At 42.5% G+C, this 15,348-nt stretch overlaps 1 protein-coding gene across 2 annotated transcripts; it reads right to left on the reverse strand.

The window, feature by feature from the left end:
* Positions 1-14: 14 nt before the first annotated feature.
* Positions 15-9,804, reverse strand: cdca4 (cell division cycle associated 4). 2 transcript variants are annotated; one of them, XM_086003133.1, is made up of 4 exons: positions 9,574-9,747; positions 1,840-2,244; positions 882-964; positions 15-760 (listed from the first exon to the last, which is right to left on the reverse strand). In XM_086003133.1, the coding sequence occupies exons 1-4, from the start codon at positions 9,589-9,591 to the stop codon at positions 739-741; spliced, it is 528 nt and encodes a 175-aa protein (XP_085859259.1). In that variant the 5' UTR covers positions 9,592-9,747; the 3' UTR covers positions 15-738. The 2 variants fall into 2 exon arrangements, with proteins under 2 accessions (XP_085859259.1, XP_085859258.1); XM_086003132.1 differs by having other exon boundaries at positions 667-2,244; positions 9,574-9,804.
* Between the last annotated feature and the right edge of the window lie 5,544 nt (positions 9,805-15,348).

Below are 15,348 nucleotides of genomic sequence, written 5' to 3' on the forward strand. Positions count from 1 at the left end.
ATTATACAAAAATGCATGTGTATATTTTTATTTAACAGATATACAATTTCTCAGTAAAAAAAATTAGCATACAATTACGAATGTCTAAAGTACATGTTAATGTTTCAGGCTTTATGTTATTGCTTAAAAAAGACTAATAAAATGTGCTTTATTAATGAATAATACAAAATAGATTAGTTTTAACACATTTAACATAACCTAACCTCAAAAGTTTTTTCTGGGACTTACAACTCGATAATTACTGCTATTAATATACTGCAATTTTTTCTAATGCTTTTAACTAAAAAGAGAGCAATTCTATATAATACTGCTTGAAAAGAATTCTGACCTCTTAAAATAGCTCTTACGACGTTTACAAACTGGACTAGACATCTGCCATCCAAATCAGGATTCATAATTATAAATCAGTTGTGGGCTGCAACCCAAAATTTCACAAATGTATGATATGCACTTAAATAAATAAATAACGCTTGTAATAACTTAGATCAACTGTCCCAATTAGAATTCAGCTTGTGCTAACTATCCAACCATCAGAAATTATGGCTTTTATAAACGTAAAAAGTGGCTTAATTTGAAATAAAATATGCACCACAAAGCGTAAATCATAAGCGCTGAATTTTTAAAAAAAATTGGGAATAAACCTTTAAATTTTCACAATTTTCAATCCTTAGCCAGCGTTGTCTTCTGTGCCCAGATTCACAGTACTGTTGCGATTACACAGAACAAAGTGGAACATTTTCATGTCAAGTCCACAGAGAATCTAGCAAGGAAACAATTCAATACCATTATAGCACGTATAAACTTTTTATCCAATGAACTTAAAAGATTATAATCAAGAACTTTGTGCTTGTAAGACAATAATGCAAGTATATTTTCCCTACATTTTTATAGTGACAATTCCCTTTTTGTGATATTTTCCTGAATTGCCATGGAGAGATAAAAGGGTTCCATTTATGTGGCAATTCTGAAAATGCAAGAGGTTTATTTAGACAACGCAAGAGTTGATCTTTACTTGGCACAGCTAAGGAAGACATTTTTAATAAATCCTCTTTGAATCACATTGTTTAGATACATAACAAAATATTATTTCAAAACTACTTTACCTGTTGAAGTAAAAATTTCAAACAGGAAACTTTTGAAACTGTAAAAAATCTAATCTGTATTAAAATATATATTTAAATGTATGAAAATATGTACCATTTTAGTTTTAACAGTTTTGTCCAGAAGTAGAGGAATGGACGCAATGAAAGCATTGCGTGCAAAAGGCATTATCTGAACACTGATTACAATATTTTTAAAAGGAAAACTGGACAGAAAACTTTACAAGATATAACTGAAAATAAAACCAGGTGGATATGTAGTATACAAATATCTTCAAGAGAATGGAGAAGACTCTTAAGTTTAGGACCCAACAATAATCTCCATGATGTGATCGAGCTCATTTAAGTCTGTTTTGCAGTTTTGGGTAGAATTTATGGGTGTTGATGTGTGTGATGGTAAACCGTTTAGTAATTCAAATATGACTGGTGTTGTTTTTGGACTAGTCATCAACCCAGACATCACTGAGTCAAGCTCATGCCAAGAAGTGTCAATATCAGCAAACAGATCATCTATTGTCATATCTGTGAGAGAACTGGAATAATTTGCAATCTCAAAACTCCCGAATACTTGATCCAAGGGCTTTGGACACTCCTTCAGATCCACTTGCTGCTCCTCAGATTCCAACATATTCAGATCATTTTCAAAATGTGCTTGGACCAGATCTTTTACAGTACTGGTGTCTTTAACAGAAGCAGCAGCTGAAGAACAAGTAATATTCTCACAAGATGAGCAGTTTACCTTGCTTTTAGTAAGAGTGCTGGTATTACTGGTGGAGGCAGTGGAACTTTCTACATGTAGCTCTTTTGTTGGAGTACATAAGAAATCTGTGGCAATTAGACTATCTGAGGAAGTATGACCTATGTACAGATCGCTTCCTGTGAAAGCCGTTTGTCCCTGCCAGCTGCAGTCTTGTATCATTTCCTCCTGGATCTGTCGCACAGTGTTGGCTATAAGCACGGAGCGACAAAGGTTTGGTTCCACCAACATCTTGCAGAGCTGAAGTTTGAACAATGAGATGTTTAGAAGTGACTGACGTTGCAAGTTATATGGCAAACTAAGATTGCTACCAACAGGATCAAGGCAGGCATCCACAACCTGTTCTTCAGGAAATTTACGCTTTGTGCCTTTTGCCAACATGTTGACCTACAAAACAAAGTAATCACAATTAAAGACTCATTCTGCAAAATTAAAGAAATTATAAAATATTTTGGAACTAACCACAACTTACAGAAAACCCAACTACAATAGCATATATTTCATTCAATACAAAAGTCTAGATTTTGCTGTAATATTAATTCTCAGGCTATATTGCACTTTTTTTTGTCATCATTAATGCCAAATCTCAAAGGATTTAAATATAATCAATATTTGCACTCCATTTAAATACTTTTAATGCAGATTTTGTTTGGAGCATAAACACCCTTAACTCCACCAATTAATTTTAACTCATCTACTGTATTTCATTACTAATTCCAAACTACTTAAAAATGAAATACTGATACAATAAAAAAAAGAGAATTGTTAAGCGAGACGGGACACCCGAGGAGGACAGTATTGTCAAATAGTAGAGGATGATCAAAAATAGCAGAGGTATTTAATAAGTACTTTGTCGGAGAAGAGATCAATCCTGAATTGGTTCACAGTGAGCAATATTATGATGGACAAGAGGAAAATTTTAGATAAAATAGTTAAACTGATCCTGAAGAAGTCGAGGGAGGAAATTGCAGAGGCCCTAGGAATTATATTTCAGGGTTCTATTGAATGTGGCTGTGTGCTGGAGGATGGCCAATGTGTGCATTTTTAAAAAGGGAGAGAGCTAATGATAATTGCAGGCCAGTTAGCTTAACATGTGCAGCAGGAGTCTCCAATTAAGCATGAAATTACTACATATCTAAAGAAAAATAGTTAGAAGTAGCTAAAATGGATTTCAAACTTCAAGAATTATTTGAGGAACAGACATGGCAGATGAGGGAAATGTAGTGGATGTTGTGTACATGGAGTTTAGGAAAGCCTTTGACAAGGTACCACATGGGAAATAGCCAGAGAAGATTAAGGAGTATGGAATTAGGGGGAAGAATAGCAAACTGGATTAAAAATTGGTTAGAAGGGAGTAAACAGAAAGTAGGAATTAAGGGCAGGTTTTCCAAAGTTGTTGAAGTGGGTAATGATGTCCCTCATGGTTCAATTCTAAGGTCACTTCTGTTCACTGTATACACCAATGATTTACATAAGAGGCCTACAGGGAGTGGTGTTCAAATTTGCATATATGATACCAAAATAGGAGGTATAGTTAATTCTTTAGAATGTGAAAGGAAACTGCAAAGGGATAATGATAAGTTGAAGAATGAGCTAATAAGTGGCAGATGAAATTCAATGTCAGGTTTTACATTTTGGTTAAAAAAAAAGCATAATTATACTCAATGGAATTAGAGGGACTTGGTGGTACAGGTTCAGAGAACGTTAAAGGCAGCACCTCAGGTTGATAAAGCTGTAAAAAAAAATTTTTTTTAAAAATCTAGGTTTTTTTCCTCAGGTACAGAATATAAAAGCTAAACGGTAATGACTGAGCCTATATAAAACCTAATTAAGACCTCAGTTAGAGTACTGTATGTAGTGGGGCTGAACACGATAGGAAAGAGATTGAGGCTTTAGAGAGGGTACAACACAGCTTCAATAAGATGCTGCCTGTTTTGAAGAAATGCGGAGAGAGACTTGAAAAGTTGGGTCTTTTTTCATTAGAACACAGATTACGAGGCAATATAATACAAGTCTTTAAAATTATGAAAGGATGGAACAGGAAGAATAGAAGCAGGCTATTTCCAGTGGTTGAACAGTCTGCAACAAGGAGCTAGATACAAGATTTAGAAGCGAGGGCAGGAGAACCTTCTTCACACAAGTGTCAGCCGTGGCTCAGTTGGTAGCACTCTCGCCTTGGGCATCAAAAGGTTATGGGTTCAAGTCCCACTCCACAGACCCGAGCACAAAAAAATCTATGCCAATGAGCCCAGTGCAGTACTGAAGGAGTGCTGCACTGTTGGAGGCGCTGTGTTTCACATGAGATGTGAAACCGAGGCCCCGTTTGCTCTCTCAGGTGGATGTAAAAGATCCCATGGCACTATTTCGAAGAGCAGGGGAGTTAGCCCTGGTGTTTATCCCTCAATTAGCATCACTAAAACAGATGATCTGGGTCATTATCACTTTGCTGTTTGTGGGAGCTTGCTGTGTGCAAATTGGCAGACGTGTTTCCTACATTACAACAGTGACTACACATAATTGGCTGTAAAGCGCGTTGAGAACTCCTGAGGTCGTGAAAGTGCTATATAAATGCAAATCTTTCTTTTCACAAGAGTTGCGAGGCTGTGGAATTCACTTCTAGCGTTAATGGTTGAGGCAGAAACTATGTCAACATTCAAGATTAGATTGGCTAGGTGGATGAAAGAAGAGATTGGAGGGATATGGGAACAAGGTGGGTAAATGTGATTACAACTATTTGCTTGTATGGAGGGTAAATGCCAATAGACTGGTTGAACCAAATGTTGTAAATTCTATGTATAGACACTAGGGTTGCAAAGGGGTGGAAAGTTTCCGGTAAATTTCCAGAAATTTTCCACGGGAAGTTTAGCTTGGGAATTTTGCCCAAAAAAGCACATGCTAGCATAATATTTTTTTTTTGTATTTCTCTCTTTCCCCCCCCCCTCCCCACAGGTCCTCTCTTAAAATTACTAACAGAGATGGAATCTTAATTATTAAGGAATTTCTTAACAATATATGTTTATCTTCTTACTTGGCTTGTTTTAATAATTACAAGTTTTGTGTGTGACTGTGAACAAGTGTGTCCTGATTGGTTGGATGAGTGGATGAGCGATTAGCTCCCTCTATTTGTAATATTTGCATATCGAATTGTGATTGGCCTGCAGGCATCTGTAAGACTGCTATAGTTTTTTTTAAGATCCAGGTTAGGGGTCCTGAGGGAAGTCAGTGTTTTCTGCTGATGTTGTGATGATGCAGTAAGCAAATCAGACTTTATACCAAATAAACCAGTTACTTGTTGAACTCTGTTGTCCTTCAATTTAAAATATACAAAATAATACACTATTGGTGATGTAGCGTCGTGTGTGTACAGGTCATGCTTCCATCACATGGAGCATCAGCAAAAATGTACTCACCCTGTTGCAATCGTGCTGATCGACCGCAGTTCGACACAGAGATGAATGCCCTTTATTTCTCTGCATAGAACAATGCCACGTTTACCGTCGGATGTGTGGAAGCATTTTACCCCAGGCATTAAAGATGGAAAGACTGTGTACATGTGCAAACACTGTAGAAAGCCATATGTAAAGAATGCCACAAAGATGCAGCAGCATTTATCCAACGATCTTGGATCACAAAAGGTCTTTGCAGTAGTTACTGACAATGCTGCGAATATGAAGGCTGCTTGGGCTCAAGTGGAGGAGGCCTACCCTCATATTACGTCTATTGGGTGCGCAGCTCATGGGCTTAACCTGCTCCTCAAGGACATCATGGGTTTGAGAACCATGGAAGCACTGTACAAGAGAGCCAAGCAAGTTAAGTATGTCAGGGGAAAACAGGTAGTTGCAGCAACCTACAACTCCAAGCAAATGACAAAGAACAAGAACACCACACTGAAGCCGCCCAACAACACTAGATGGGGTGGTGTTGTCATAATGTACAACAGCCTTCTGGAGGGTAAGGAGTCGCTGCAAGAAATGGCAATATCCCAGTCTGGGGATATGGAAACCACCATCAAGAAAATACTGCTGGATGATGTGTTTTGGGAGAGAGTGGTTAGCAGCCTTAAACTGCTCTCACCAGTAGCATCTGCAATTGCTCAGATTGAAGGAGATGACGCTGTCTTGTCAGATGTTCTCAGGCTTTTACTGATTTAAAAGAACAAATCAGCATTGCCCTACCCACATCCCTGCTGCTCAAAGCAGAGGAGAAGGCAATTGTTCAATTCATACAGACGCGTCAAGAATTTTGTGTCAAGCCGATTCATGCTGCAGCATTCATGCTGAACCCAAAGCATGTTGGGAGACCAATACTTTCTGGAGAACAGATCAACAGCGCTTACAGTGTGATTTCTACCCTCTCACACCATCTCAATCTGGATGTGGGCAAAGTTCTGGGAAGTCTGGCAAAGTTCTCTACCAAGCAAGGTCTTTGGAATGGGGATGGGATATGGGAATCATGCAAGCATATCAGTGCACATACCTGGTGGAAGGGACTTTGTGCATCTGAGGCCCTGTCACCTATTGCATCGGTGATACTCCAAATCCCACCTTCATCAGCGGCCTCTGAACGAAACTGGTCACTTTTTGGGAATACGCATACAAAGGTGCGCAACAGGCTGACTAACAAGAGAGTGGAGAAACTGGTGGCTATCCGGGCGAACCTGCAACTTATTGAGCCAGATACAGAAGTGTCCACCACACAGCTAGACACTGACACAGAGGAGGAAATGGACACGTCAGAGCCAGAGAATCAGGAGGAGCAATGAGTAGAAGACTCAAAGGGACAAAATAAGGACAAATTACAGGCTAAATAAGCTGACGCTCTTTTTATTTTATTTTAGATGGGTCTTTTTTGTGGAGGTTCAATAAAGTTCAAAATTATAACCTAAATAAAGTTTTGAAAGCCTGTTTTTATTTGTATGGAACAGTATGTCTATTTTGACGACAAAGAATATAAGGGTCAGAGACAAAAACCATCAGTGTGCAAAAAAACTCAAAATTCCCATAAATTCCTGAAAATTCCCATGGAAAGTTTCCTCTTTTAAAAATTCCCAGAATTTTGCAACCCTAATAGACACAGACTGTTGTAAGGATATATTGAAAAAGAAATAGTCATCTAGCCAGGTTGCCTTTTGTTCACTGCAGGTAACAATTTTTATTTTAATAAAAAAATTTGAAGTAATTCAAGTGCATCACTCCCAACAGTAAAGCAGGATAGTATACATTGGAAATGCATGAACCCTACTTCCTCGCAAATTAAAACTCAAATCTTGGTCAAGTACCAAGGAAAAGCAAAGCAAATTTCCCCTCTTATAACAGAGGAAAAATCAGTATGTTGTGACTCATCATGGCTACCAACTGCACAAATCCTAAAGTGTTAACAGAAACATGAGAACAGTTTATCCAATTATTCTCAGAATTACACACAGAATCATACGTGCTGCGGAAAGTTTTGGGACTGGTCCACAGGTGAAAAATCAATATGAACTAGGCCCCTCCCGCAAGTGCAGCTCTTGACTCAAGTCATCTAACGTGGCTGAATACTGTGGGAGGGAACAGTCATGTTCAATCACTTTGGTGAACGCAGTGACGACAACAGGAATCAGATAGGAGCCCTTTTGGGGGGGGGGGGGGGGGGGGGGAAGAGAAAGAGTGAGAATACGAGAATCCAGAAGCAGTAGATGGGGAGGAGGAGAAATCAGAGTTCCAAGGTTAAGTGAAGGAATGGAGGAAGAGAAAAGTATTAGCATGAATTAGAGTGATCAGAGGAAGGGTGGATCAGACCACTGGGAGGGTGTAGGATGGCATTGGGAGGAGGTAAAATATCTTTTGAAGTAGCTTTTGCATAAGTAAATGATCTGGTTGTTCATTGAAATCCAAAAATGGGAACATTTTCCAGGTGGATTACCCTCCACCTCCCTAGATATTAATCAACACTTACCATGGGGAGAGGGTGGAGATGAGGGGTAATAGCATTAAGTGTGCACAATTCCAAATTTGCTACCTAGTCTGACTGAAATGGTCCAGACATCAGGTTTGAATCTTCTATTTGCACTTTTAAAATAAATCTCACTAATAATTATCTGCTGCTACTGAAATATAAAGAAATGACAACTAGAGAGTAGTTTTTGCTAAAATTCACCAAATACCCATTGCTTTCAGATAAAAATTGCAATCCCCATGTTCAATGTTGAAATGCACCAAATAAAAGGTTTGTAAAAAAACATGCTCCATGACCTCCCAAGAAAATTAATCATGTCCCTTCACCATCCTAACCCCTTTCAGGCTCTCCAAACTTGTATTTTTTCTTTCAATACAAGTGATGGAATGATGAGTAAATTATAAGACAGTGTGATTATCTGTTTTTGAATCATCAGCTTTTCTGGGGCTGTTTTTGGGACTAGCTAATTTGCATGCATACAGAATTATAACATAAAATTAGGTTATTCTTACAATCCTCTGGAACAAACTGTACTTAATGCAATTGTGCAAGTGCTGAAAATCTGAAATAAAAATAAAATGCTGGAAATACACAGCAAATCAACCCCTGTAATGAGAAAACAACAACTTCTACAGTACCATTAACATAGTAAAACGCTTCACAGGAGCGTAATTAGACAAACATTGACAGACCCAAAGATAGAGACATCAGGACAAGTAAGCAAAACCTTGGTCAGAGGTCATTTTTAAAAAAGGACTGTCTTAAAGGAGAGGATGAGCAAGGGAATTTCAGAGTTTAGGGCCCAGATGGCTGAAGGCATGGCCACCAACGGCAGGGTGTAGGAAGTGGGAGATGCACAAGAGGCCAGAGTTCTGAAATATTAGAGGTGAAAGTAGGCAGTCTTTGTGACGAGAGCTTTTGGGGCCAGCAGCTCAGCTCAGGGTCAAACAGGACGTCAAAGTTGTGAAAAGTCTGGTTCAACCCAAGACAGTAGCCAAGGTGGGGTTGGAATTGGTGGCTAAGGGGGGGGGGAAGAACAGGTTTCAAACTACCCACTTACTGTTATAATGCTGAAAGAATGTCTGACGGTTATGTCTTGCATCTGCAGCAGTGTCTCCCCACCACCCCCTCAATATGACTGTGGGATAAAACTTTTATAATTGCTACAAAAGTGCTGATCAAAGGTCATCAACCTGAAAGGTAAACTGTTGCTCTCTCTCCACAGATGCTGCCTGACCTGCTGAGTATTTCCAGCATTTTGTTTTTATTTTTATAAATGCTAACTAGTTTTTTTTTTAAGTCTTCAAAACAAATAGATCAGCAAGTTGAGATGTATGCAGGTTAATGGGAACCTTTATGTGCGGTTCCATGGTACCAAAGAAACAGCCCATGAAGCCTGGGGCAGCCCTCCGGCACTGGCTGTTGCCTCTTTAAGAGTCTTAAGTCGATTCCCGCCCCTTGACACTTGTGACGTTACCAATGGTGCCTGAAGAAACTACGTGACTCCAGGCCTACGCGGGCAGGCTTCAGCAGCACGGACCGGCACTCCAATTTACCGGCAGAAAATGCTGGGATAAAAGACTTCCCAAACAAGCGGCAGTGCAAACCGCAGTGAATTAAGGAGGCCGTGCACTCTCTTTGACGATACTACTACACAAAGTCGAATCTTAGCCAAACGTTAACGGCCGCCATTTTAGGTTCGCTAACTCGTTCCTAACCGAATCTAACTACGGCTAAAAAAAAAAAAAATTTCATTAACATTCCCGCAGCTTCACTCACCTGCATCAAACAATACATTAAACGGCAGGCATAAAGAACGGACGGTGGCACACAGGGAGGGTGAGGTTTCAGATCTGTAAATTACGGGAACGGACCACAATCGCAGCCGCCGCGGCAGGAAGCGCTGCTCTCTGATTGACAGCCTGTAAATCCGGTTGCTATGGTTTCACCGGTAGTTTGATTGGCAGGGGCAATGTGCGCTAGCTCCGCCCATTCTGTCACTGTTCACCCCTCCCCCCTTTCCTCACACAGTGACGTTCGATTGGATTGTGGACCGGTCCACAGTAAGACGGCAGTTGCACCATGCATATTTTGTTTGAACCAGTGAGGTGGCATTTGGTGCTCCAAAAGCCTGGACAACAACTAATCCCCCAACAAGTGCCCACTCAGGAGCACCACTAAAACAACTGGTTCTAACAAATTAAAAACATGTGCTTCAAGTTAAAATATAGCATTATTCCTATCATCAATAAATCAACATGGCCCTTGCAGTGCCCACCGGTCCCGAATGGCATGAAGTGAGCCCGTGGACATAGCCTGATTCTGTTTCAGAGCCACCCTGAGTACTTGCAGAAGGAGCTGAGCGGGAGCGGGAGCGGAGCGGCATAAATAGCGCCGGAACAGCAGGCCTGAGACCAGAAGGAGCGGAGCTGGGAGCAACTCAACACAGGCAGAATTTGAAAGAGTGACGTCGGAGTAAAAAAACCTAAAGTGACATCAGCACAAGGAAAGGATTGGTGAGTTCGTTTTAGTTTTAAGTTTATTTCTGCTAAGTTAATTTATAGTCTATTAAATAAAGGTCACCTCAGTCCCATGGAATGCACATCTTGTGCCATGTGGGAAATTCAGGATGATTCCCATGTCCTGGACAACCACATATGCACGAAGTGTCGTCAGCTGGAGGAGCTCAAGCTCTGGGTTTTGGAGCTTGAGCAGCAGCTGGCGTCACTGGTGCATCCGTGAGGCTGAGAGCTACGTGGATAGCACGTTTCAGGAGGTGGTCATCCCGCAGCTTAAGAGAGTGCAGGCAGAGAGGGAATGGGTGACTGCCAGACAGAAAAGGAGGCCCAGGTAGTGCAGGAGTCCCCTGGGTGCGTCTCACTCTCTAACCGGTATGGTGAGGGCGATGGTTCCTCTGAGAAGTACAACCAGAGCCAAGTCCACGGTATTACAGGTGGCTCAGCTGTACGGGGGTGAGGAGGAAGATCGGGAAAGCAACAGTGACGGGGGATTCAATAGTTAGGGGAACAGACAGGCGTTTCTGCAGCCGCAGACGTGATTCCATGATGCTATGTTGCTTCCCTGATGCCAGTGTCAAGGATGTCACTGAGCGGCTGCAGAACATTCTGAGGGGAGAGGGTGAACAGCCAGAGTTCGTGGTCCATATCAGTATCAACAATATAGGTAGAAAGAGGAATGAGGCCTGCAGGCAGATTTTAGGGAGCTAGGAAAGAGATTAAAAAGCAGGACCTCAAAGGTAGTAATCGGATTACTCCTGGTGCCATACACTAGTGAGTTTAGAAATACGAGGATAGAGCAGATGGAAGCGTGGCTGGTGAGATGGTGCAGGAGGGAGGGCTTTAGATTCTTGAGACATTGGGACTGGTTCTGGGGGAGGTGGGACCTGTACAGGCCGGACGGGTTGCCTTTCAACAGAGCCGGGACCAATATCCTCATGAGGGGGGCGGGGTTGCCAATGCTGTTGGGGAGGGTTTAAACTAATTTGGCAGGGGGATGGGCACCAGGATGTAGCAGTAGGAAGGAGAAACAAAGTGCACAGAAGAGTGGGCGATACAGAAAGCACTAGAGTAAGAATTAGTGCGGTATTAGATGGGGTCAGACTAACAGAAAATACAAGAAGGTCTAAGATAGGTTTACTGTGCATGAAGTGTGGTAAATAAGGTGGGTGAGCTGCAGTCTCAAATAGCCACATGGGAATATGATGTTGTGGCAATAACAGACCTGGCTCAGAAAAGGCCAGGATTCGGTACTAAATAATCCTGGATATAAGGTGTTCAGGAAAGATAGGGGAGGAAAGAAAGGAGGTGGGGTGGCAGTATTGATTAAGGAAAATATTGTACACCAGTCACTGAAAGCAAACATGCAGGTGCAGCAAGCAGTTAGGAAGGCAAATGGTATGTTGGCCTTCATTGCAAGAGGATTTGAGTACAGGAGCAAGGATGTCTTACTACAGTTGTACAGGGCCTTGGTGAGACCACACCTGGAGTACTGTGTGCAGTTTTGGTCTCCTTACCTAAGAAAGGATATACTTGCCATAGAGGGAGTGCAGCGAAGGTTCACCAGACGGATTCCTGGGATGGCAGGACTGTCGTATGAGGAGAGATTGGGTCGACCAGGCCTGTATTCACTAGAGTTTAGAAGAATGAGAGGGGATCTCATTGAAACGTATAAAATTCTGACAGAGCTAGACAGACTGGATGCAGGGAGGTTGTTTGCCCTGGCTGGGGGGGATCTTGAACGAGGGGGTCACAGTCTCAGGATACAGGGTAAGACATTTAGGACTGAGATGAGGTGAAATTTCTTCACTCAGAGGGTGGTGAACCTATGGAATTCTCTACCACAGAAGGCTGTGGAGGCCAAGTCACTAAATATATTTAAGAAGGAGATAGATAGATTTCTAGACACAAAAGGCATCAAGGGGTATGGGGAGAGAGCGGGAATATGGTATTGAGATAGAGGATCAGACATGATCATATTGAATGGTGGAGCAGGCTCGAAGGGCTGAATGGCTCACTCCTGCTCCTATTTTTCTATGTTTCTTTCTATTACAGTGCTGGAGAGAGAGGATGTCCTGAGGGGTCAAGGACAGAATCTATTTGGTTAGAGTTAAGAAACAATAGAGGTGCCATTATACTACTAGGTGTATTCTGTTGGCCACCTACTAGTGGGAAGGATATAGAGGAGCAAATTTGCAGGGAAATTACAGAGAGGTGCAAGAACTATAGAGTACTGATAAAGGGGACTTCAATTATCCTAATAGAGACTGGGATAGTGATAGTGTAAAGGGCAGAGAGAGGAAACAATTTCTGAAGAGTGATCAGTACGTTTCCAGCCTGACGAGGAAGGAGGCATTGCTGGATCTGGTTCTGGGGAATGATGTGGGTCAGGTGGATCAAGTTTCAATAGGGGACCATTTAGGGAACAGCGATCACAGTATCATAAGTTTTAGGTTAGCTATGGAAAAGGACAAAGAGCAATCTAGAGTCAAAACACTTAATTGGAGGAGGGCCAATTTCAGTGGGTTGAGAACGGACCTGGCCTGGGTAAATTGGAATCAAACATTGGCAGGCAAAACTGTAATTGAAGGTCAATCATCACAGCCCCAGGACATCGCTGCAGGAGTTCCTCAGGGCAGTGTCCTAGGCCCGACCATCTTCAGCTGCTTCATCAATGACCTTCCCTCCAACATAAGGTCAGAAATGGGGATGTTCGCTGATGACTGCACAGTGTTCAGTGCCATTCACAACTCCTCAGATAATGGAGCAGTCAATGTCTGCATGCAACAAGACCTGGACGACGTTCAGGCTTGGGCTGATAAGTGGCAGGTAACATTCGCGCCACAGAAGTGCCAGGCAATTACTATCTCCAACAAGCGAGAGTCTAACCACTGTCCCTTCCCATTCATTGGCATTACCATTGCCGAACCCCCCACCATCAACACCCTGGGGGTCACCATTGACCAGAAACTTAACTGGACCAGCCACATAAATATTGTGGCAACAAGAGCAGGCCAGAGGCTAGGTATTCTGTGGCAAGTGTCTCACCTCCTGACTCCCCAAATCCTTTCTACCATCTACAAGGCACAAATAAGGAGTGTGATGGAATACTCTCCACTTGCCTGGATGAGTGCAGCTCCAACAACACTCAGGAAGCTCGACACCATCCAGGACAAAGCAGCCCGCTTGATTGGCACCCCATCTACCACCTTAAACATTCACTCCCTCCACCACCGGCGTACCGTGGCTGCAATGTGTACCATCTACAAGATGCATTGCAGCAACTCGCCAAGGCTTCTTCGGCAACACCTCCCAAACCCGAGACCTCTTCCACCTAGAAGGACAAGGGCAGCAGGCATGTGGGAACACCACCACCTCCAAGTTCCCCTCCAAGTCACACACCATCCTGACTTAGAAGTATATCGCCGATCCTTCATCGTCGCTGGGTCAAAATCCTGGAATTAACAGCACTGTGGGAGTACCTTCACCACACGGACTGCAGCGGTTCAAGAAGGCTGCTCACCACCACCTTCTCAAGGGCAATTAGGGATGGGCAATAAATGCTGGCCTTGCCAGCGACGCCTACATTCCATAAACAAATTTTTAAAAAATTGAACAAGGGACTGCCTTTAAAGAGGAGATGGTTCAGGTACAGTGGAGGTACATTCCCACAAGGGGTAAATATAGAAACATAGAAGATAGGAGCAGGAGTAGGCCATTCGGCCCTTTGAGCCTGCTTCGCCATTCAATGAGATTATGGCTGATCATCCAAATTCAGTACCCTGTCCCTGCCTTCTCCCCATATCCCTTGATCCCTTTAGCCTTAAGAAATATATCCAACTCTTTCTTGAATATATTTAATGAACTGGCCTCCACCGCCCTCTGTGGCAGAGAATTCCACAGGTTCACCACTCTCTGGGTGAAGAAATTCCTCCTAATTTCAGTCCTAAATGTCCTACCCCTTATCCTTAGACTATGACCCCTGGTTCTGGACTCCCCGACCATCGGGAACATCCTTACTGCATCTAGTCTGTCCAGGCCTGACAGAATTTTATAGGTTTCGATGAGATCCCCTCTCAATCTTCTAAACTCCAGTGAGTATAAGCCCAATCGACACAATCTCTCCTCATACGTCATTCCTGCCATCCCAGGTATCAGCCTGGTGAACCTTCGCTGCACTCCTTCCATGGCAAGAACGTCCTTCCTCAGATAAGGCGACCAAAACTGCACACAATACTCAAGGTGCGGTCTCACCAAGGCCCTGTACAACTGTAGCAAGACATCCTTGTTCCTGTACTCGAACCCTCTTGCTACGAAGGCCAACATACCATTTGCCTTCTTAACCGCCTGCTGCACCTGCATGCTTACCTTCAGCGACTGGTGCACAAGAACACCCAGGTCTCTTTGCACTTCCCCTTCTCCCAATCTATTGCCATTCAAATAATAATCTGCCTTCCTGTTTTTGCCACCAAAGTGGATAACCTCACATTTATCCACATTATAGTGCATTTGCCATGTTTCTGCCCAATCACCTAACCTGTCCAAATCGTACTGGAGTTTCACGACATCCTCCTCACAGCATACCCTCCCACCCAGCTTTGTGTCATCTGCAAATTTGGAGATATTACATCCAATTCCCTCGTCCAGATCATTAATATATATTGTGAACAGCTGGGGTCCTAGGACCGATCCTTGCGGTACCCCACTAGTCACTGCCTGCCACTCGGAAAACGACCCGTTTATTCCAACTCTTTGCTTTCTGTCCACCAACCAGTTCTCTATCCAAGTCAATACCTTGCCCCCAATCCCATGTGCCTTAATTTTGCACGCCAATCTCTTATGCGGGACCTTATCGAAAGCCTTCTGAAAGTCCAAATACACCATATCCACTGGTTCTCCCTTATCTATTTTACCAGTTACATCCTCAAAAAATTCCAGTAGATTAGTCAAGCATGATTTACCTTTTGTAAATCCATGTTGACTTTGTCCGATCCTGTCACTGCTTTCCAAGTGCTCTGCTATTACATCTTTTATAATA

The sequence above is a fragment of the Somniosus microcephalus genome, chromosome 12 (genome assembly GCF_052327205.1).
Source record: "Somniosus microcephalus isolate GS21.2 chromosome 12, FLI_Smic_1.0, whole genome shotgun sequence".
Taxonomy (NCBI): domain Eukaryota; kingdom Metazoa; phylum Chordata; class Chondrichthyes; order Squaliformes; family Somniosidae; genus Somniosus; species Somniosus microcephalus.